This window comes from Numida meleagris, chromosome 9 (genome assembly GCF_002078875.1).
Source record: "Numida meleagris isolate 19003 breed g44 Domestic line chromosome 9, NumMel1.0, whole genome shotgun sequence".
Lineage (NCBI taxonomy): Eukaryota > Metazoa > Chordata > Aves > Galliformes > Numididae > Numida > Numida meleagris.
Genome location: NC_034417.1, coordinates 4,355,551 through 4,379,636, shown reverse-complemented (window position 1 = coordinate 4,379,636; position 24,086 = coordinate 4,355,551). Strand labels below are relative to the sequence as shown.

Here is a 24,086-nt window from a genome sequence, read left to right as displayed (position 1 = left end):
ACCAATCACATCCATGCTGTGATTTGTGATGTACTCTGGGATCAAAAACACCACATCCTAACCTCTGGTTCTGCTTTTCTTATGGGCAAGCAAGGGAGTCCTGGATTTGTCTCTCAGTATAATTCCTCTGCTTTATTTTGAACAGTTGTTGCCTAACATATTGAAGCTTATGACCTCTCCTGTGAATGGAGAGACTGGGCAGGAATCAATTCCTGAGGATGAGAAAATTAAACCTGGATTTTCACTGTCTTAGTGCTTATGTCATGAAGCTGCTGTAGAACAAATGGCATTACAGTTCTAGGAAAGCGATGGCTTCCGTAACTTTTTTTTTTTCGTAGACTTGATCTGTAGGTGATGGCTTCTTCCAGATCTAGTGCTTCAAAGTTGAATGCTAATACCTAATTCTGGATTGTGGTCAGGCAAATTAATACTGAGCTGTTAAAGCTCAGTCAAGACTGAGGCGATTTTGGGTAGATGTCTAAGTAGAATTTTACATGCATAAAATCTTAAGACAGAAACCAAAGGTGCTGCTGACACTTAGGTGCTCCCAAAGTTAACATATGAGGGGGCTTGCAACTCTGAATTTTGATGCCTACATTATATTACAACTTCAACTGAATCCTCTCAGATCTAGTGCAGAGCACCATCTCCAAATTTACTGGGAAGGTTTGAAGGCAAATTTCTTGTACTGAGCGCTTAACTCTGATGTAGAAGACGACGACACTTTTCAAGGAGAGGGAAACTAGATTGATCCGAAGTAATTCTGAAGATGTTTACACTCTGCTTGGCCAAAAGGGGAACTTAAAAGGTGTTTAGGAATCTTCTCATTTCTCTGCTGTCAAACATTGCTTGATTTATGTAACAAAAAACTCTTGATATATGTGCCAAGAATCATGGCTTATTTTGTAAGGGTGGATTCCTTAAAGACTGAACCTAATACACATCAAGATTCAGAAAAACAAACAAGGTGCTACTGACAGAAAAAAAAAAAAAGCGAAGACAGATTTTTCCATTAGAAGCTGAAGTTTTATTACAGGATAACAGTACATAAAGCACATCTAAAATCGATGTGTTCAATGCACTTAATAAAGGTAATGTAATATTAAAGGTACAGTTTCTAAGTACAATATAACAACATTCATATTAGAATGAAAATTGGAGTATTTAAAAGACAACATTAAATCTCTTATTTTTACAGTCATATTTACAAAATGAATCAAAATACTTTTTTATCGGGACTGAGTAAAATAACAAACTTGAATATAAGCAGGCTATCATAAGAGTGAGTTGGAAAGGTCCATGAAAGTGAAAAGTTAAGTGACTGGGTAAAGATCATTAGCAAAGGTTTAGTACAATACCACTTTAGTATTCCTCTTGATGGCTTACATTTTATGGTGGCTAGAAAAGGAATTTGTACGTACTGTACACATAACAGACAGCATACATTTACATGTACAGTATAATTTCATTTAAAGTTGTGTGTATTTACAGAAATCTGAGCATATCACTCAACGAGGTTTTTGAAGTTTATGTGCTTAATCCTCAAACTGACATATATTTGAAATCAGTATTTATTCTGGTTTTGTTACGTTGAACATTTAGTCAACAGGGAAAATATGTCAACCAAATGGTTTTGCATAAATATATCAAACTATTAAAATTAAAACAATAGGAAGAACTTGTTCCTAGCATTACGTATAAGTTAGTACATACAAATTTAAGTGCGACTCCTTTTCTTTTTTAAAATATCAAAAGGTGACTTAAATCAACAAGGGAAAATAAAATTGTCATGGCTTATATTTAAATAAGATTGTAGCTTCAAGAGGTTTTTATAATTATCCTGATAGTGTTTGCAATTAAACATTCCACTTATGAAAATATACCCACGGTGCAGTAAAGTTTGTATTTTATTTTTAGGACAACAGTATGTTTGCTGTTTAAAAAAAATTATTTATATATATATATTCCTTGAATTGAGGGTATAAAAGCAGTGCATGGAAGCCAAGAATCATGGCTTTAAAATTCACTACCTTCTATTATCAAAAAGTGCAGTAAACAGAAACAATTGTATTTAATAAATTGCTCAAAAATCTTTGCTAAAGATCTTATAAATTCAGTAATATTACAGAAAAATTCTAATAAATATTTAAAAGGTTAATTACCTCCTTAGTTAGATATTTGATATCCATCAGTTTTTAAGAATTAACACGAAAACGGTATCTAGAATGAAAGGAACAGGGGACAGGAATAATTTTAAGGGTACATGACTATGTAAATTAAGGTATACATGAAAAATAAAAACAAAACCCCCAGACCTGACAAAATGTTGCAAATTCCACTTCTTAGTTAACTTCAGGTGCTAATGGCTGACCTCAGATATGTATGCATGATTTATAAAGCATACCCAAGGACTGAATTTAGCCATCAATCTGTCACGAAAGATTTACAGGAAATTCCTATTTACAATAACCGGAGTTAAGCGTGTAGGCATGGCCTAGCGACATCCACAGTTTGAGTGTGTGCAGATCCTATTTAAAGTGAAGAGGGAGGAAGGCACCCATTAGAACAACACCGATAAATATCAGATGCCACGACAAGACAGTACTCTCCAAACAGGCCACATAACTACCTCCCTTTCAGACAGACAGCATGTTGTAAATAATTTATTCTTGTAGATTTGATGCTTTTGTTTTTTCTGATACAACACAGGCAGACTGCTTTAGTAACCGAAAAGATAACAAACTGGACAGAACGTTTTTATTAATGTTAATAATGTAGAAAAAAAATTCTACATTTGATATCAAGTATCTGTACCGGTGAAGTAATTTTCTCCTTATTAAATATACTATAGAATAATTTATTATAATGACACTATGCATTTAAAGAGAGAACCATGTCCCAAATCTTGTACGCTGATACAGGTACTTGTTGGGCGTATGTAGGTGTATATATATATATATACAAATATATATATATTTATATATAGTTATACTCAGTGAAATTAACAAGACCCAAAGGTGGTATTGTCTAGGAATAAAAGGGGTTTTTGTTTGCTTTTGTTCACAAAAGTAACTTATCTAGCACCACACATCAGAAAAACACAAAAATAGCACACTCTAGTTCTAAACAGCTATGTCTAAAATAGATTATATAGTAAAACAGATATTATACAGCATAATGTGGTATTTGATAAACAGATAAATATTTGCACTGTGTAGGCTGTTTATAGTATAACTTTATCTATACAGAATGAAAGCAAAAAGTTAACTGTATAGAGGTGAGCAGAACAACATTAAATATTATGACTCCAAAGCAGAGACGAAGTTAGAGTTGAAAGAATAGAGCAAGATAAAATGTTTACAGGCCATTACAAGTCCTTAAATTAGTAGTAAAATAAGGAATCAGTTGCTCAAGTTTAAGAAAGCAGTAAACAAGAGATTGCATTTACATGCAGATGTCTAAAACTTGTATTTCTTTTAAATCTATGCACAAAAAGTCATTTGTTTTTATTGCTTGACATTCAGTTATGGCTAGAGTATTTTTTAACCTTTTTTGTACTTTGGAAACAAGAATATTGTTAAAGGTGCCATAAAAATGGACAACATTGAAAACAGTTTGCAAATAAACCACCTAACACTGCAGTTCTTTATACATTTTAAAAAGCCTTGTCTGGGGTTTGTCATATGTTAAATATATTTAAACTGGGAAAATACATTGTAGCTTGAAGCCTCCCATTGGCCCAAACGTCCAATACAAAAACACATCTCCAGAAAAGGAGCAGGCAAGACAGTACAGTTACATATATAGAAGCAGCCAGTTAATGTCCTAATATTTCAAATATTCACCACTGTTCTGTAACTTGTTTCTAAATCAATGTAGAAATGAGGAACATTTTGGATTTAGAAAAGTGTACAGTACGTATGCCTTTTTGTGAAATAAAATTCACTGTATTGCTTATGAATTCTCTGCATTAGATATGATAGCATTACAGATTGCAAATTCCTGTAAAGTTGATGCATTTACATTAAGACTCTGTGGGGTAATTTAGGGTAGTGTTTCTCAAACTGAAAGTCACAACCATTTGAAAGTTGCTAAAGCGTTCAGATTATTATCAAAGCGCCGTATGTCAGGCAAACATAGCTCGGTTCCATGTCAATTGTAGCAGCTCTGTTCACCATGGCAGACGAGTAGGCTGGCCAGGGAGCTCGTCCTGCTCACTGTGTGCAGCTCTGCTCCCCAGCGAGGAGGAGCAGGGAGAGCTGGCAGTTGGCTGCTGCAGTAGCCGTAGAGTTACTACTGCTCAGTGCCAGCAGCAGCTCAGTTGCTTCGTTAGAAAAGACAGCCAGTAATTCCAGCTGGTTCTCTCTGCCTAACCCAGAAAAACAATGTACGTTAGTTCCAGCACATAGAGCCCTATGAAAAAATATAGCCCCGAGGGACTGTGCTTTCAGAAAGCTTGAGAAACACTGACTTACAGGAAAACAAGTGTACAAAGGACATATAAACACTGAAAACATGCAGGAGTTAACAAAAAGGTGTGGTGTCACATGTCAAGTTGAATAACTCGATTGTAAAGTTCAGCTTGAAGAAGTAATGAGATTATGAGGGAAGACAAAAAAAGTGAGTATGTGGCAGAACAAAACTTACAGATATCGATCTGAAGCCTTTATCATGTTTTATTTCTTATTTGGATAGCCTACTTATTGCTATAAAGTTATTGCTATATTCTACCAATGATAAAGGCAAAAAAGAAGAAAAAGGACAAACAGCAACATCATGTATGAAATAGGTAGAATACAGCTTTTATTTTGATGTTTAAGTTCTATTTAGTACCTGAATAAAGTTCCAAAAACAGACAGTATATTAACCTGTATGTTAGATATTCCCCTCAAGTCCAGTGACTTAGCATTGTTTAGTGAGCTATTAACACAGTACTAGGATTAAAGCACATACTGCAACCATTTTTTAACAAATACTCATTTTTAAACTTTTTTTTTTTTTGTATTTGGTATCCTTATGCATTTGCCCTCATTTCCACCAAATGATTTACTGACAGGAATATTTAAGCAAAAAGAAAATAGCAGGATAAAATTCAAATATATTCATGGAATGCAACTTTTAGAGTAATATTAGTATTAATAATGAAGATTTATTTTGAGTAGTTACTTATCTCCAGCTAAGGAAAATAAATAAAGATGCTTCCTCTTTGCAGTCTAAATCAGCTAGTGTAGGTAGAATTTCAGATGCTAAATACTAAGAGCAAATTGCTTCTTATTTTGGGATATTGGATAGTAAGTGCTGTTTCTGACATTTGTATTAATAAATTTATCTACATGGGGACTTCAAGAATTTGCAGGAAAAAGTCATACGCTGTTTACACAGCTTGTACTGGCAACCTGTTTGTTCATCAGGTACAGATTGGGGAATGTCTGTGTCAATCCTTAGAGCCCAAAAGAAGATACTGTCATGTTTGGATCACCCCACTACAAAGTTATCTGTAGATTGCACGTATTAACAGTATGTTTCATTGAGTATGTGAAGGATAGTTTCTACTGGGAATCAGTAGTAGCAGGGATTTTCTTGTAGTGATGATGCCAGGACACCAACTAATCAAGAGTCATAGATGCTAAGCAATGTCTGCCTTAGAAGGCCATTCCAAGCTAAGCTAGAGTGTCAGCTTGGAAAATATTAAGAAAGGTTTCCCTAATTATTAGCAACATAAAGTAAACAACTGGACGCCACAAATCCAGTGCAAAAAAATCCAAAAACTCAACCTAAGATACTGGAGAACTGATACTTTTTGCAAGAAAAAACCCTCGTTTGACGGAGAATTTCACTCTTCCTGATCTAACCGAAGTCTTGTAATCTTGCTTACTTTTTTGTACACAGTTGCTTATTTACCCTACTTGAATTTTCAAAAGAATGTGAAGCCACAGAACAAGACTAATTGTGACAGGCTCCCAGAATCACACAGTTTGGCACTTAGAGACTTACTAGACGTCGCTGTTTTTTGCGACTGTTGTGATCATTTTAAATTGCTGCAATTGATGCACGAGATACAAAAATGACTTCAGCCTTTTTTGTTTCTTTCCAGTCATTTTTTTTTTGCTTTACCATTAAGCATAAGCAACAGTGAGAGCCAAGGCCTGAACTGTTGTTCTCATAGTCTTTGTGATGTTATTGCCAAAATCTAACCATTGCCTTTCCATTCATATTGTACTATCTTAAACTGCTTTGTTTCGTTTGACAATCATTTAAATACTGAAAACTAATTTTCTATTGCAAAACATTGAAATTAATTTGGAAAAACACTCCAATGGTTATAAAAACATCCAGAGGTTATTTAAATTAAATTTCAGTCGTAAACGATTCATGGGCCAGCATTAATTTCTTTTCTGAAGTACAACTGCAAAACCTTTGCATCGTTTGGAGTATTTTTTTTTTAACAAAATAAAGACCAATGAGCAGATATGCTGCAAGACTGCATCACAGAATGAGGCACACATTGAGCCTTCAGCTAAAAAAGAAATCTGTCCGGTTTTCTTGTGCCTATGGGGAGAGGGGAAAGGGAAAGGAAGAAATACTTGCATTTTTTTTCTTTTTTTTTCTTTTTTTTTTTAAATAATTTGTCCCACCAGTAGTACTGGCCACCCTGTTGAAGAGTTTTAGAAGATCCCTGAGCACATTAGTTTCTGACTCTTAACCCCAGCTCCAAAATGATAGGGCTTCTGTTGTTGATAACGAGATGGATTGTCATTCACAGTTAAGTCAATCATAAGGTGCTTATATATTTACCCTTTTTTTCACCAATCAGCACAAAGAACTGTCAGAAAATAACTTTTATTTTTCTTTTTAAATAATAAAAGGGCACAAAATTATTAAACAATCAAAGTTTTGTGACAGTGGTTTAGGATTATTATCTGGCTGCCCCTCAACAACAGACAAGTGATTCAATCGACATTCCTTAGCAAAAAAAAAAGCCAAAAAAACCCAAAAAAAAAAAAAAAAAAAAAAAAAAAGCAAAAAAAAAATCCTGTACAAATATGTATTTTTCCCTGAGGGATCAAGGTTACACCCGCAAGTGCTCTATGTACATATTGCACTGTAGAGGAATGAAGAACATGTGCAAAAAAAGCAACAATGATTGAAGCTTACTAATCAAACCTTTTAATCATGACTGCTATGTCATCTTGCATTTTGGAATGTCGGAACACAGCTATTCCTTAAATCTACAATGTAAAAAATGAAAAAAAAGAAAAAAGAAAAAGAAACACACACCTCTACTATGGCACATTCAATGAAATAAAAAGTTTTCCAAAGACAAATAGACAAATTCCATCAAGAAAATAATACAAAGTTCGTTCATTTGTTTTTTTTTTTTTTTTAGAAAAATTACATTACTTTCTTTCATTGTTTCACATTACAAAATCTTTTTTTTTTTAATGTTTACACAAATCACATTTTATTGCAGGAATATTTCAAGTGCCATCAAATATTTATAGAAGGGTTAAAAAAATAGAAGTCTCTCTAAAGTGGTCCAGACAAGGCTTTGTATAGAATAAATCTTTTTTCCACCTTCTATTTTTTACGTAAGTATTTTGAATACATTTTCTTTTTTTTCCATTGACACTTACCAGCCTAGAAGCAGCCACTCACACACACCCACGCATATATTCATGTGCACACACAATGGTACTCTCTCTCACACACACAGGTGCACATACACACACAGATATCTTGGTATCCATACTAAGATAGATAAGCTTTAATAAAGAGCAACCAAACTTAAGAACAGCCTCCCTTTTCTCCTAATCCCATCATTTTAAAGAGTCAATGTTAGAGATGTTGAAGAATAGGGTAGTTCAAATGACAGTATACTGTACTACCTCTTTTCTAGAAAGCCCAGGAACATCTCTGTGGATAGATGAAAACCCAATGAAAATCTCTTTGCAGACTTTAGCGTACAATCATTCTAAAGCAATACACTACTTTATCTTCAGCTATCCTCACATTTTTGTTTGTAGTCAGCTGGACAGATCATGAAAATACTTGTTTGAATATCCACTTACTCCCAATACATTTTTTCTAACTGAATATTCTCTTGATTGTCTGACACCAGGCCATAGTCACAGAGGTTCTGCAGAGTGCATTTCCACTGCTGCACCAGGTTCTTCCATGGCAGCCATTCTGACCAGCCACTCTGAGGCTATTCTACATCCCCTTTGCCTCATAGGCAACTGCAGTCTTTTCAGTATGTCTGCCATGCTGTATCCCCTTTTTCCCCTCTGTATGCCAAGCAAAACAAAATGAGTAATACTCTGTTGCCAAGTGGCTGCTAGCTGTGTTCAGGAAGGCAGACCTACTGGGGTATGTACACACAGCCTGATTTTGAAAGGTGCTAGTAGTACACAGGAGCTCCCCTTGACAAAAATGACAGCACGTAGGTGCTGCACAGCCTGGAATGGAAGATCATGTCACAAGCCAATTCTGGATACAGCAGGCTTTCAACTAAGGCCCCATGTGGAACCTCTCTAAAATTATGTATTTTATTATTAAATACTCCAAAATTCTGTGTTGTCAATGACTTATGGGTGTAAATACTCTGAATTAGATACCCAACAAAACCTCTGGTATCTACAGGGCTGCTAAAGCACTAATATTAATCAGGAATAGATAAGTAAAGGATGTGACTGAAAATTAACCCTGAAGTATTTTGCCTGGTAGTCTACTTATTGTCAAAAGTAGGAGCTGTACCTTACTCTCTAAAAAAGTACGAATCTTACCTCATTACTCATTAGTTGACACTGAAATTAAGTTTAGTTGATCTTTAAAGGACTAGCACCTAAGGCTGGTCATATTCAGAAAACACCTGTTTGTTAAAAAGGTTGCTTTAAAAATAGGAACACATATTGGAATCAAAGTACCGTATCATGCCAGCTACTCCAATAAAGTAAACAATGATTCTAGGAAAAGTGTAAGAGTGAGAGCGCAGAGTGCCGGGCTGGGAGCTGCCTCCTTGGAGCAGGCAGGATGGAGCAGCATGAGGTGCCTCTCTGGACTCCTTCCAAAAGCCCACTGGCTCCATCCAGCTGCTCACAGAGGTGCAGGTGTTCCTGTGCCATTCTCCAGGGCCACACTGCTTTGAAGGGTAGAGATGCCATGCTCATCTCCTCACTGTCAAACCATATAAACGGATGAGAGCCAAAGCCCTATCTATAAGCTTCCCTGATGAAACACTTTAATAGATCTTGTGGCTCAGTGGCTCAATTTGACCCCAAAGGTAACATTTCCAAATCATAGAATAAAACCTCTGTTTTGCTTGTAATAACCTACTGGCCTAATTCTACTTTTAAAATAGTTAAGTTTTCAGTGTGCTTCCGTTCGATTCAATGTTACTTATCAATGACTATGTGTAAGAGATTTATTATTTTTGGAAATTAAAGCAGTGGAGCACATTCTTTCTTTTTTTTTCTCCTCATAAGTTTTCTTTTCCTTGCAACATATTTCATCAGAAACTTGCAGGCACAGGCCTACAAGGCATCTGGTTGGATTTCCTCATCTCATCCAAAGCAGTTACAAACCTCTGGCTCAAACAATCACAGTTTATTTTGTGATATTTTTCACTGTGGATCTGTTCCCTTCAGAGCTAGGTTTAATTTCTAATCTTGCTAAATTTACTCAGAGACAGTACCCTACAGGGAATGGTACTTTATATTAGTCTGTCCTCATCTGATAAACTTTAAAGTGCATGTATTTAAATAATGAGAGCAATGGTCAGCATTCTGTTCAGCTACTTTAAATTGAACTGCTGGATGTTTGAAGAACATGGGTCATTGTCTAATCTCACCTAAAACAAAACCAAACCTATGAATTTTGATAGGATAAAGTTTGAAACTTTGAATGCATTGTTTACAATATAGAGTACAGAAGTATGTAATGTCATGTATAAAAATTGGTTTTCCACATACATGTCATACACATACTTTTACTGTAGATACAGACTTGAGTAAATACCTTCAAACCTGGAGTTATGGTGGGTAGATGTACACTTTATTTAATAGCCTGATTTTCAAGGATGATACATTATTCTTTCTGTCAGAGATCTGTAATTGCTTAGTTTGACCACGGAAACTCAGCAGCTTTGAAAATGAGGCTTTTGCTGTGCCTAAATCTGAATCTAGGTATGTAACTTTAAACATCCAGATTTGAAAGATTTGAAAGGAAAAATGCTTGCTAAATTAACAGTTGAAAAGCTGATTTTAATTTAGAAGTTTTCCATTATTATTATCTTTTAAAATCTGTGTAACCATTTCAGGATATGACCAGCCTCTCCTTAAAAGTAACATGGAAAACAGCAGCATAAATACCTCCCAATGTACCAGTACCTGCCAAAAACCTTTTTCAGTTAAACTTGAATTTCTGGTGCACATGCAACACAACAATGAACACGCTAGCATTTAATTTAAAGAAAAAGGTGCAAAATGAAAGTGCCTTATCAATTCAACAAGAAAAGCTATACCAGTAACTACATTTTATATTAATTAAAACAATATATAAACAATATTTCTTTTGCTATATATAGTCTTCATGCCCATTTACCCTGTAATATATTATAATGCTATTGTTGCTATTGCTATGGACCCTTTTCATGCCGTTCTGTCTACTGGCAAACAGTGGTAGGTGAAAAAAATAGTCCTTCATGAAACAATGAGCAAGTTGTGCAAACTGATGCTTAAATCTCTGCAATGCACACCAGTCGCTGATTACTAGGTGGACTCTCTGGTTCTGATCAACAAATTGATTGTTCTGTCAGAAGTCGGGGCAGTGAACTACGAGAGAAAACAACCTTCTGATACTAGTACCCTCAGTCTGTGTAAACAGAGGTCAAGGATTGAGAAGTTGAGACAGAAAAAGGGTCCATATTTGTAGGCAAAATGGAAATCATATGCATGAGAAAAACAAGTTCAACTTTGTTTCATTGTTTCCCATCCTTCGCCTGACCCGGACCGCCAAGAGATGTGCAGTGTGTTGGCTCCCTAGGTCTGTGCAGGGCCATATAAAGTGTCTTGGTTTTCTTTACTTTTTTTTCTCTTTTTTTTCTTTTCCTTTCTTTTGTTTTAATGTTTGTACTTCAGACATTCTAGAAGTGCTTAGGTGATACGTTTACCCATCAATTTGCATTGCTGGCTCAAATTCTGAAGTGAACAGCTCCTTGTAAAGTGGAGGAAAATGAAGTCGTACAATGTCTGGGTATATTGCTTTAAATGCGATAAGCTTTTCTGTATGTCGTCCACACAGTGCTCTTAAAGTAGACACTTTGCATATTAACTGTAAAAAAACGAACAGAAGTCACACAGTCATATACGGAATGAAGCCTCCCAATCTTGATCTCAGGATTAGAACTCTCTCAAACAATTCAAGCTCACTTCAGTTGTTTGCTTTAACAATTACATAGCAGATGTGTAATAACACCTAAGTTTGGTATATTAAAAAAAAAAAAAAACAAAAAAATAAAGAAGCCACTAAAAACCTATTGAGTAATGAATTAATGCTGTTTGTGAAATAACTTTTTCTTTAGGTCTCTAAGAAAATGTATCACTTGCCTACCTATGTAAGTGATACCACAAGCTCCAGATCGATGTGGAACTACTTCATGGCCGAATCTTTACCCATGCAATTTAGTAATTCTCTTGGAAGAAGGCGTGCTTGATTACTCTTAAACTCACTATATTATGCAGGGAGCTGGCAGTACAATAAATGAGGCTATTTTCACTTATGCCAAATAAAGGTAAAAGATAAAATTGTATTAAAGAAACAGATCAGAACAGTCTGTTCTTGAAAAATAGGACTAGGGTGCTCACTGAACTTACTGAGTACATATTTGTATCAAAGCACATGGAAGAAACCTCTTTTTAACAAACATATCAAAAGCATATGCTGGGAAAATAATTATACGAGCTATGATTTGAAATGAGGACAATCTGGAAAGCCTAGACCTTTATACTGGGCTGTACCGTCCTGCTTCTAGTGTAATTAATTCTGTGGTGTGAAACTAAGCATGAACTTCCCTGCTGTGTGGAGTTCTAAAAGGAACTAGATCTGTAAGGAGGTGCCTTCATACTGCCTTTGCATTCTGAACACCTAAGTAAAGACACTTGAGGTTACCATAATAATATGTAGTATCTTTTTTCTCTTCTCTAGCCACTGATATTTAGAAGAACTGCTGAGGAAAAGGCTTGTGCAGAACTTCTCATGAAGCACTGGGAAACAAGGTTAGGTTGCGTACTGCGTGCCATCACAACCTAATTGTCACGTAGACAGAGGTTTCATGAAGATTTAAGCTTACATGTAGTAGAACTGAAATAGTGTTCTGCATGGCAGAAGTGTTGTTACAAGAAACAGGGTAAAAGCCTTGATGGCTTTTCATTTAGTTCAACATGAAAAATATTTTCAGACCTTTATCAGCCATATTTCTACTACATCATTCTTTCTCCCTTTCTAATCTTTAGCAGATGGCTTCAGCTAAGTACCTTGATTTTGAACAAAGAATTCTGGGTTTATAAATTAAAAAATTGCTGCATAGAAACTGTTACACTGTTCACAAGCAAGTATGCTTTCACAGTCACGTGACAGGCACAACGTGATTTGTACCTTTGTTAGAATTCCATCTTCTCGGTGGTTCTTCTGTAGGACGTGCTGAAGTGCTAGCTGGATCTTCTGCTGGAGTTTTTCAATTTTTACCTTCTCCTGAAGCCATGAACGATCTAAATACAAATGGAGTTAACACCTCTAGTAGCGCATACATCAGTCACGGTGCATTTGGAAGTACTGTCTGTTATAAATTCATTTTTCCTGTTTGCAAACTTCCTTCCACTTCAACAGTCTTACATAGGAAATGGGTTTCAACATTAATAGCTTTTGGAACACATTTATAACTTGCATTTGGAATTACTTTTATAAAGCCCTCAATAAGAAGATTGCAGCGTATCTGAATAAGATTGATTAATTATTTGCTAAAAAGTTCTTTAAAATGCAGGATGTTTACAAAATGAAGCTAGCCCCCTTTTAGTGGGAAATGAATAGATCACATAATGAACAAGTAGTTGGAATGGATCTTCTTATTAAGATCTACAGTGGCATACAGAAAAATCAGAAGCAAATATTCAGTTATTACAGAAGTGCTCCTAAACTTCTAGCAGAAAAGAAGTATTAGCTACTACATCCTGTGTGGCAGAACTAAGGGATTCTGTGGCTTAAATACTAAGAGACAAGCCAAACATATTTCCAGCATGGCAAACAGCATGAGAATGTATTTATGATGTAGTCAGTAAAACTCACTGTTGCTAACAGACTCCTCCGGTATTTATTCCTGTGATGGTTTAAAACTATATTTCCTTGGGTGTTATGTCAGAATGTCAGACACAAACTGAATTTCTGCACTAGTACCTTGTTTCACCCAACCTCATAAGCCTTCCTAGTACCTGGAGTACTGTGTGAACCTGTTTGAGATGAAGTTACTTTATTCATGGGTATAGCAGATCCAGGCTGACTCTTGTATGTCTGGCACCATAATTCCCAGTACCTGGTTTCACAAAGGTGACAGATACCTAAGCTACCATGGTATGCAACTGCCTCAGTACATTTGTTCCACACTAAAACAGCAACCCTGCTTACCAGATCTGAGCTGGCACTGGAGCATTGTGTTCTGTGCTTGAGATAATTCTGCTACATCTGCAAGCTCACATGCACTGGAAGTTACGTATATAAATTCAGTGTCTATGTTTGGCCTGTCCCACCTAGATTGACCCAGTGGTCTCAACTAACATGCATTTAACGTTTTGCAGAGAAGCTGAGTCCTTGACAAGTATAAACACCATAAAACATGGGGTTAGATTAGAATTTCAGATTGAATTGATTTGTTCTTGAATTCATAGTTTTAATGTATTTATTAAAAAAATATTGTTCAGGAAATAATGTGGACTAGTAAACACTAGTAAATGTGTTACTATTAAAAAATACATTAAAACAAAAGTGAACTCTGCCACAGAAACCCAGAATAAATACTCGTTCTCTTACCTGCAGACATTAAAACAAACGCAGAAAACAAAGCTATCTCATCTTCTGTCAGGTGCATAGAACATAAGCTTTTTCCAAATTCAAACACAAAACTAATGAAGTCTTCACAACCTGCCAAAAAGAAGGTACAGTTCATGCCAAATTGTTTAAAATTACTTAAAAGCTAAACAGTTGCTGATTTAGATGAAAAATGGATGTAAAATACGTAATAGGTAAATGCTTTTCCCCTTAAGCACTGATGAGATCTCAGTTATACTTGAACTTTACCCCATTCCCACAAGTCCCCAGCTCTCACATCCTGGTGAGCAGTATTTTGAAGGTTTTGTGCACGGCATCTTTTCTGTGCTTTAGGGGTACATACAGATGAAAACCAAGGCATTTTTAAGCTCAACATTGTTTTGGCTTTGTTGTCTTTCTACATGAAACTTTCTCATGTCACTGTGGGCTGGACATTTGAAATGTATACTTGAAAAATGATGATTTTACGAATACCAAGCACACAGAAGAGGGAGGGGAAAGAGGCATACAGGGTACATGCAGGAGCAAAAGGAGAAGCGAAGGTCTGGAAGTTTTTCATGCAGAAAAAGAACTGTGCTTCCTTTCATCCATTCTCTTGCTCACACAGGTGTAAGTCAGGTTACTGCTGCTGCTACACATGCTGTTATGCAGTTCAAAAAAGCCAAGCCTTGCTTTGAAAGGGATTGCAACCTCTGTTGGAATAGGGTTCTCTGCAGATCTCAGCCCCGCTCAGCTTAAATTTCTGAGTGTACTCGGTAGCAGCTGAAAGTTAGGTTTCATTGGAACTAATAGCGGATAGAAGCCCACATCTGATATGGCATTCTCTGAATTGTTTCTCAGTAGAAACAATTCTACTTTAATACTCTTTCTCCTCTAATATCTTGAGGCGTTTAAAAAGGCAGAGAATACCTCAGTAATTGTACAGCTTTCTTCACTGCCGTATTCCTACTGTCATTTTTCACTGCCCTCTAAAATGGCTTACATCTCAAATCTACATCCAATTAAATTCTTCCTTTTAAAACTAGCAAAAGTATGCAGAGAAGAAATAAAAAAGGTAAACTATGGTTTAATTAAAAAAAAAAGAATTACAGTATTTCAGTATTTTACCTGCAAATAACTAGATTTTACATATTGTAAGACACTATTAACATCTTCATAGCAGTAATGTCAGTATATCTAAAATTAAATTTAAAGTTTCTCTTCCTTTTCAACTGGATACATCAAGCTTTACATGAGTTAGGACAACTGGGCTTCTGTTGTTTACAGATTGTTTACAAACTGCTCTACTCTGATCTAAGTAAGGAAAGTGCTGGATTTCAATACCAATAGTCCTGCACTGCATGGAGTTAAGCTGTTCTATCTCCTGAAATCAGCTTGGCCTCAAACAGAGCTGGCACAATTACTTACAAAATAAGCAGTTCGAGCTTTTCAACTATTTTTTAATTTGAATACTACAGCCTGTATTCTTTTCAAGGCAGCTGTCCTCATGCTTTTCTACCTTATTGTTTCTTTGTGTGGTTTTAAAATACAACACTTGGTATTTCCTTACCTAAGGACTTGAAAACCTCTGGGCTAGCATACTTGCCATCAAAGTAGACTGTGTTGTTCTGGGAGTCAAAGGCACGGCACATTCTGATGAACACAACCTCTAAAGACCCTAAAACAGAAACAATGTATGTTTGACTATTTAAGTAGAGAGACTTCAGTTGCAGGAAGTGAGATAAAAATTCCCTAATGCTCTGCCTTTAGCATAGATTGAGTAGGGCAGTAGGTTTCTGTGGTGTAACAAAGAGTAGTTTGATTTTATAGTATAATTAAATTATTTCCCATAAACTCCTTTACAATTTTTTGCTAAAGCAACTCAGTTAATGCTAGTAAATATTTTTTATTAGAGTAATGAAGTCTCCAAAGTCAAAGCAGTTCATTTAGATCTATGCTCACAAAGCTTTGACAGCTTTGTCCAACATTTGTAAACTGCATTACCTCTACAACATCTTGTGTAGAACAATCTGGATTTTTAACTTGAAATATATTATTCACTATTAATAGGCCAAATAAAAAAATCTGAATCCAACTTTTTCATCCTTTCACACTTAATTGCTCCCGTAGTTCACAATGCAAATTTCATATGCAGACTTATCATAGAATCATAGAATGTTTGAGGTGAAAGGGATCTTAAGGATCATCAAGTTCTAATCTCCCTGCCACGAGCAGGGACACCTTGCACTAGATGGAACTTGTTGCATCCAGAGTAACTAAGAAAACATACTACTTCAAACAAAGACACAGAATTTGTAAGGTTTCTCTTGTATTATTTTACATTATCACTGTACAACGTATGTATATACATATATGCTTATATATATACATAATCACTATATATAGGTAGCACTTTCCTCAGTCAAGACTAATAGAAGTAGACCTTAAAATTCACCCACATACCTGCTTTTAAAAGCACAATTTGATCATTTTGACACAGTTCCATAAAGCCATCAATGCGTTTGGCAAATTCCACTACATACTGTATAGCTTCTGTTATTTTGACTGCGCATAATTGCCACATTACCTCCCTTTGCTGTTTGAGAGAGAAGAAAAATTGAAAAGTTACTAATTAAAGTTTGGAAAGCCTGTTTTCATAAAATAAGTCTGAGCTAAGAAACTAAGCAGAGCAAAATCTCTCCAGCAGTCCTGACTACAGTCTGCTTGTAAGAAAAGGGGCGTTAACCTCCAAGACAAAGCCTCCTGAGGAGGAGTGAAAATGCAAGCATGTAAAACTTCTGCAGTGATGGCAGAGAGATCCAGGTTGCAGTATTTTTATTTCGTAAGCCAAAAAAATCTAAGTATAGTGATTCTAGTGATTTCAGTGGTAATTCTACTTACTGCATCAAAAGAAAATACCAACTTATGCTAGCAGTGCATAATCACATTTTTCCTTTCAACTACTCTGTTTTGTACTGAATGTAAATTATCTAACAAGCTGGTCTTCATAAGGATACATATAAAGTATGCATATATGAAGATCATCTTGTTAATAACAAAGAAGGCATGCAATTAGTGTTCCTCTCAGATGTTAATAATAATTCAGAATGAGATTACCTAAAAAGTAGAAAAAAATATTCTTGAAGGTTAAGTATTTTTTTGTGGAAATGAAAAAAAAATTCAGAGAAGTGTGCTTTAATAGTGCTTCTCAAGATAGTTGTCCAAAAGTAGCCATTTGGCAGTAGTGTGTGGATGGAAGGCATAATGGAAATACAAACACTGAATAAATCTTACAGTACCTACTGGAGGCATGGCAGCACTCTGCTGCTATTCTACAGGTGAAACTGAAACACTGTGACAACTGTAGAATGAATCGGGGATACAACCAGGCACCAAAGGCAGGAAATCCCAGTTCTGTGTTGATAATCTCAAAACAAAATACACCATGCAAAATTATAAAGCGTCAAACAAGCCAATGGCTTTTTGACTGGCTCCTATTCAGGTTTTCAATTACCAGATAGGAATGGAAACGGAGTAAGACTGATGCACGTCCTGGTATTGATCAGTATTTCACAGGTCAGCTGTAAAGGACCCAACAGTTATAACCTGGTGCTTTGAACTCTTCTTTTTTGTTGTTGTTGTTGTTGTTGTTGGGGGGGTTGTGTGGGAATGATTAGGGAGATTACAATGTAACAACAGTATGTAACATGCCATGTTGGAGTGAAAAAAATTCTCTATAGTTTCTTATCCCACTTCATCAATAACAGGCAAATATATTTCCAGAGCTTTACATTTCCCTGTATTTACAATTAAAATCATAAATGCAAAATCACAAACCACATGGCAACCATCTTGCTCATCTTCGTTCTAGCAGATTTTTTTTGCTTCATTTTAGTTTTGAAAACACACATAAATGTACATTCCTGACAGTGAACAGAAAGCAGTGAAAAAGTGAATTTTGCAGTGTGTTATGGAAATACCATGCTTTAAAAAAGCATGCCACAATTTGGCATGCTTTTATACCTTGTTCTGATAGTTCTCAATTTCTTCCTGCAGAAAAGTCTGCCATGTTATCTGCTGTAGCTCCTCTCTCAAGTACTGGCAAGTTTCCATGTGAGACTTGGAAATATTCTGTGCAAGATGTTCTAAAAGAAAGACCAGAAAGTTACACACATTAAAAATGCAAAGCTATACCTTCAGACACGAGAAAACGAACATATTCCAGTTACAATTGGGAGATGCAGGAAGGCTTAGCTGTTAGAAGAAATGCTTTAATTTAATATCTCCCTGGATTTCTTTTTTCTTAAAAATAAATCAATGCAAACTGCTAACAGACTGCAGTAAACAAAGCACAATTCTGGACCTTAACATACCTTGCCTAGCTCCTCAGGGGCCCAGTGCAGCCATTAGAGGGCACTCTGTACACACACACATGCCTCACACACACACACACACACACACACACACAATGTAGCTCTGAGATTTTAATACTGTAACACAAAGCAGAATCCTTTCACTACTTTGTAAGATACCTAGGTGAATTTGAATTTATTTTTGAATAAAGAATACTGTATTTTGGACAAACTTACTTCCTACATGGCAGTTGGTGCCAAAGAAAGTTTGCAAGATCAAAAAGCGTGAGAAATAAAGGCAAAACTCAGTGAAATCTGGGATCATTCAAACTACTGTCAATTCAGTAAATGGTCTTGCTGGTTTTAGTAAAATAAAGTCAGCTTTGAAACCTGGGCTAAGAATTATGCTATGAAATAGTATTCAGTCTTAGAAGTCTTCCACTTTTCTACCCTGACTCTTTATATGTGTCTTGTCTCATATTTTAGCACACGACAAGTAGGCTTGTCTCACACCGTTCTGCAGTTGGTTGTTCAGCAGATTAGACCACCACCAAAAGGGAAACCTTAAAGCCACAAGTGCACGATCCTGCATCTGGGTGGGGGCAATCCCAAAACATTCAGACTGGGAAATGAGTGGATCGAGAGCAGCTCTGCAGAGAAGGATGTGGGGGTACGGGTACATAAAGGACTCTATCAGGTAGTGTGGTGACAGGATAAATGGTAATGGCTTTAAACTAAAAGAGGGTAGGTTTAGATTAGATATTGGGAAGAAATTGTGGATGCCCCATCCCTAGAAGTGCTGAAGGCCAGGCTGGATGGAGCTTTGAGCACCCTGATCTAGCGGGTGTGGTGTCCCACAACTTGTGGAAACTGAGTAAGAATGGTGATCATGAACATGGGTGTATAGCTTTGGTGTATTTCAGTGAAATATTTGTGTTCTTAAAACATTTATTCTCACTGTCAGCATCTGACAGCATTATTCCTGTGCCCTTGCAGGATACAGAAAGTGAAATATTACCATGTTATTCACAAACCTCAGCCTCAGTTCTGGACTGTACTTAAGCACACACGTAAGTACTTTCATTGAACAGCCCCACCTTCCTAAATTGAAACCTCAATCTAGAAGACAAACATTCTTCAGAGGTTGTTTGGCAATGTCAATGCTGGGCACCCAAGTCACGTTCCATAGGGTTTAAATGCAAGCACTGTGTAAATAAGGGTAAGGAATATGACAAACTTATCTTATGCTAGTGCTCCAAACTGAATACCTGGCCTAAGAAAGAAGAGCCCTTTCTTTTCTTCTGTAGGTTTAATGTTCATCTTTTAATAATTCCCATGAAAACATTAACAACCACTTCACTGAGACAAAGTTGTTAAGATAACTTTTATCCTAATTTTTTCTTTCTGATTTTTGTTTATCAGTTACTGAAGGTATTTGAACTCAAGCAAGATGCAATATTTTGGCTGTCACAACATATAATGGTGCAGAGAACTGCATTCTGCAACATAAGGACATGAAAAATCTTGTCCCTTCCTCTCTGCAAAATTTCTCAAAAGACCATAAACTAAAACAAGCAGAATTTCTCATCAAATACTTTTCTCTAATTAAAACTAAAAACAAAAGAGACAAAATTATCTCAGAGTAGACAATTTTTTCAATTTTTAGGTTGTTTTCATAATGGAATAAGTAGCAAAAATGTCATTTAAACAAAAAAAAAATAGATGTTTTAAACTCCTGATTGCTTATATAAATACTAGAATCTTAAAGCCATTTCTCTAATGTCCTATTTCAGTTTGCTTATGACCACTTGACACAGTGCTCTCTATCTTAAGTCCCGGATGCTAACAAGTCATAGTAATGGAATTCAGCCTTCCTGTAATCACTGAGGGAAGGGTTTAAAGAAAAATGTGCTAATTAATGTGGTCATTATACGGATCTTAGGGAAACTGTCAAAACATGCTACATAGAAAATTTTTCTCAGGTATTTGGGGCCAGATTCTCTTCAGCCACTGGAAAGGTGAACTGCCCTCAAATTAGACTGGTGTTTTGGTTCCACATTTCCCAGGTACAGGTAAAGAGCAGAAAAAAAATGGTCCACATGACTTTTTGTTAGGAAATAGAGAACTGAGCTAATAAAAAAGATTAAATGTTCAAAAAAATAAATCTTCAAATAAAGAGATACTGTATTTCCTCAGCACTACAAATTATATTGTTAATAGGTATTCAGAACATTCTATTACATGAATTGAAAACAAAAGCAACACTACTAGATCTGATCAACAACAAGCTTATGTCACTTTTAGTCCACTTCTGTAATGTGTTCAACCATGTACCACAATTAATTAGGGTATTGTGCACTTAACAGAAGAATGCCTATACATGCTCACAGCTGTCCTGAAGCAACATTCTCGCTATCACCTGGCTAAATTTGTCATTTTAATCCAATGGGTACTATCAAGACAATTACAATGGAAGTTTTTCTCTCTCATTACCTAATTCTGCCATGGACACAGTTGGAGAGGTCTCCCCATTTGTAAAAGAACAATAAGGGAAGAAGCCCGATGCTGGTGTGTAGTCACATATTGGTTCTGGTTTGATTCCATTAATATCAAGACCCGACTGATCTGGAGAAGGTTGTATGTCTAAGTAGAAGCTGCTAACTGCAGAGTCTGCTTTGCTACCTTCAGGGGTATGCCCATCAATGTAATTACTGAGGTCATCATGTAGCTCTGTTAACCCATTGGTGGTGATATTGTACGTTGGTGTTAGTGGTTCTGCCTCTCCTGGCTGCTGCTGATGATCTCGCTGCTGCTGCTGCATTCGATGTTTCTGCACCTCTGCATACAGGCTGTCCCTCTGCTTTTTTGACATTCGACCAAACTTTACAGCTGAAATACAAAAACAAAACATTTCATTTCTATAAATACGGTAGTGCATTTTATTTGTTTTCGGTCTTTAAATACCGAGCTGAAGGGCACAGTATAAAACATAAATCAGCAAAAACTGGTAGACCTGAGAATCATTCCTGTCAATTACAGGTAACATAGCAGCATTATGTACTCTTTAAAACACTATTTTAGCATGCTACTGAAAATGACCATTCGAAGTTACTGTTTTAGCTTAATTCATTAGCCTACTAAAAGATTTTCTTATATATCCACTGTAGTTGACTGTGCATTTCTTGAGCATTCAAATCCCACCTGGGAAAGCAGAGAGATGAACTGTTCAGTTCCTACCAGCTGCATATTCACAATTCGTAAGAGTTCCTAAGAATATGTTACATGACTTCTGGGACCAGTGTCAGCTGTAAAAGCCTCATAGTTTAAGAAGATGGCTACCACCTTGTACGCTTCTACAGAGAAGCAAACATACCTGAGGAACTAGTCATTACTAGTACTAGTCAGTACCATTTCAGGTTTTTAGTTTCAAGCCCAATAAAAAAATAAGACAACGAAGTAAATATAATCTGAAAAGTATCTCCTTACTTGGGCCTCATGTGCCTACACACATGTAATGCACATGTATGCATACAACATGCAACACTGCTGTCAAATACAGGTGAGAACACTTGCATTAAACCTTCAAATTGGGTAAGTGATGGCAACTTCACTACATCTTTGGAGGAGGTGTGCAATTATCAGCTGCAAATCCAGTTCTAACAAGAGTTATGTAAGCTTCCATTTTACTGATAGGTTTGTCATTACACTAGGCGTAATTCTGAGCTTAATATTAATGCACTGGAACATACTTTCTTCAGAAATCAATGACTGAAAAAAAAAAAACCCACAACATGGGCTTGAAAAAACACTGCACTTATTTTCTCTTTGTATTTTTTCCCTTATTCATTTTACATACACATTTAACTTCTATGTATACTGCAAAACAGTTCTGATCTGTATCAATACGTTACTTGGAACTACAGGATGTCATGAATTGGACTGAACACAGAGAGGAAGTATTAACATTAGAATAGAAACTGCATCTTCCAAAGGCAAAGCTCTTAGCTGTGAACTACAACAGGGGAGTAGAAAAAACAACCGAACAACAAGGAACTTCATACATCCCCAATTTGTATATATTTGCCTAAATATTCAACATAAAAACCACTCTGATCTCAACTATCAGCTTGATGCACAGTAAAACTTTTACACCCTTCGTTATTTCAGGTAAACATACAGTACACTCAGTATTATTTTACTTTTTGCAGTTAAACTGGGGTTTAGCAGAGCTTACCATCTCGAGACATCCCCACAGCAAGGCATTTCTGTAATCGACAGTGCTGGCAGCGGTTTCTACTGGTTCGGTCAATCAAACAGTTCTTCTGACGAGGACAGGAGTACGTAGCATTGCTTTGCTGACTCCTTCTGAAAAAGCCCTGTGATTGCATTGCAAAATACAAGTCAAGAAGCTGTTAACTAATGGAGCGAATAAAAACGCTGAGAAGTAGCATACCTAACTGAAAATGAAGTTCAAGTGCACTATAGTCACTAAAGGAAGTTAAGAGGTTTTTTTTCCCCTGGAAACAAACAAAAACCAGTAAACAGTAGGAAACAATCAATAAAATGGTGTTATGGCACATAAAGGAATTGCACATTTCTTCACTGATTTTTATAGATTCCATGTGATGTATGGTACACGATTATTTCCAAATGAGATAATCATAAACCTAGTTCTCCTTATCATTTCTTGGTCAGCATGGATGTCCTAACTAGGGAGGATTCAACAGCTAGTTAGTTCAACTTGATTCCCTTTTCTGCTCTTGAAAATGACAGTAGCAGGCTCGGATGTTCAGCCTCTCCCATGTATGAATGTGTTTAAAAATACACAGCATGATACTGAACAGTTCCCTATATAAAGAATAATTTTTTTTAAGGTTTTTTTTTTTTAACATAGTTTGATGCTGACAGCTGAGTTTTCATTCAACTCAGTGCAGCAGGGTTTAGACTTCTAAGAGGATAGAGGGGGAAGCTGAAACAAATTTTATGTATTTGTTTTCCTTTTTCTGAGTCAACTAGAATGGGCAAACCTTTCCTCAATGAAAATTAACTCTGGAAGGCTAAGCAGTAGATACAACTTAGTTCTCTCCACCAGAATGTGCACGTTATTAATCACTGTGCCAGCTGCTTGTTTTGAAGTTCATTTCATCTTTTTGCCATGGACTGCCCAAACATAAGCTGGTGTGTGTAATACCTACTTCATAAGGATTCTGAGAAGATGTAGTCATTCTAAAGAGGCATTTGAGAGCATGAGCACAGTATTTTAGTTTTATGTTGCCACATAATGGATTAATTAACACTGCTGCAAAGAAAATACCTCCTCAGAAAGGCTGGGCACCCTTTAATTAAAGTTGGACTTTTACCAGTCTTCTGTTTATTCAAAGACTGCATTCTGGAGTCCCTCAGCACACGCACACTCTGTCCAGAGACTTGGTGAAATAAACAAGAGGGACTTCTGCATGACAAGTAAGAGACTACCTAGCAAATTTCCTGCAGACAGGAGAATGACAAAATGCTGAGATAAATCCATATGCTCCATACTTCGAGGAGGGTAAAAATCTTCATCAGTTAAGCTTTAATGGTGAAAGGTGAAGTATATAAAAAATGAGGAAACTGACCATTTATTCTGGTCTTGGTTTCTATCTGGCTGATCTTCAACTAATG

General features: G+C 36.2%; 1 protein-coding gene and 1 long non-coding RNA gene across 8 annotated transcripts in view; one reads left to right on the top strand and one right to left on the bottom strand.

Annotated features, from left to right (window-relative positions):
* Positions 1 to 24,086, top strand: part of LOC110403872 — a 41,388-nt gene that overhangs the window by 1,715 nt on the left and 15,587 nt on the right. For all 3 annotated transcript variants that reach the window (XR_002441874.1, XR_002441872.1, XR_002441873.1), the window contains exons 3-4: positions 12,202 to 12,272; positions 19,422 to 19,495. This is a non-coding gene — a long non-coding RNA (uncharacterized LOC110403872). The remainder of the gene's footprint in view (positions 1 to 12,201; positions 12,273 to 19,421; positions 19,496 to 24,086) is intronic.
* The window catches only part of RORA (RAR related orphan receptor A), a 519,796-nt gene continuing 496,714 nt past the window's right edge, over positions 1,005 to 24,086 (bottom strand). For 4 of the 5 annotated variants that reach the window (XM_021407610.1, XM_021407611.1, XM_021407612.1 and 1 more), the window contains 8 exons: positions 22,660 to 22,801; positions 20,919 to 21,314; positions 18,097 to 18,218; positions 16,537 to 16,669; positions 15,644 to 15,751; positions 14,077 to 14,187; positions 12,652 to 12,764; positions 1,005 to 11,328 (listed from right to left, as the gene is read on the bottom strand). In XM_021407610.1, the coding sequence (XP_021263285.1) occupies positions 11,164 to 11,328; positions 12,652 to 12,764; positions 14,077 to 14,187; positions 15,644 to 15,751; positions 16,537 to 16,669; positions 18,097 to 18,218; positions 20,919 to 21,314; positions 22,660 to 22,801 (1,290 nt within the window). In that variant the 3' untranslated portion in view covers positions 1,005 to 11,163. The remainder of the gene's footprint in view (positions 11,329 to 12,651; positions 12,765 to 14,076; positions 14,188 to 15,643; positions 15,752 to 16,536; positions 16,670 to 18,096; positions 18,219 to 20,918; positions 21,315 to 22,659; positions 22,802 to 24,086) is intronic. The other variant, XM_021407614.1, reaches the window with a different exon arrangement.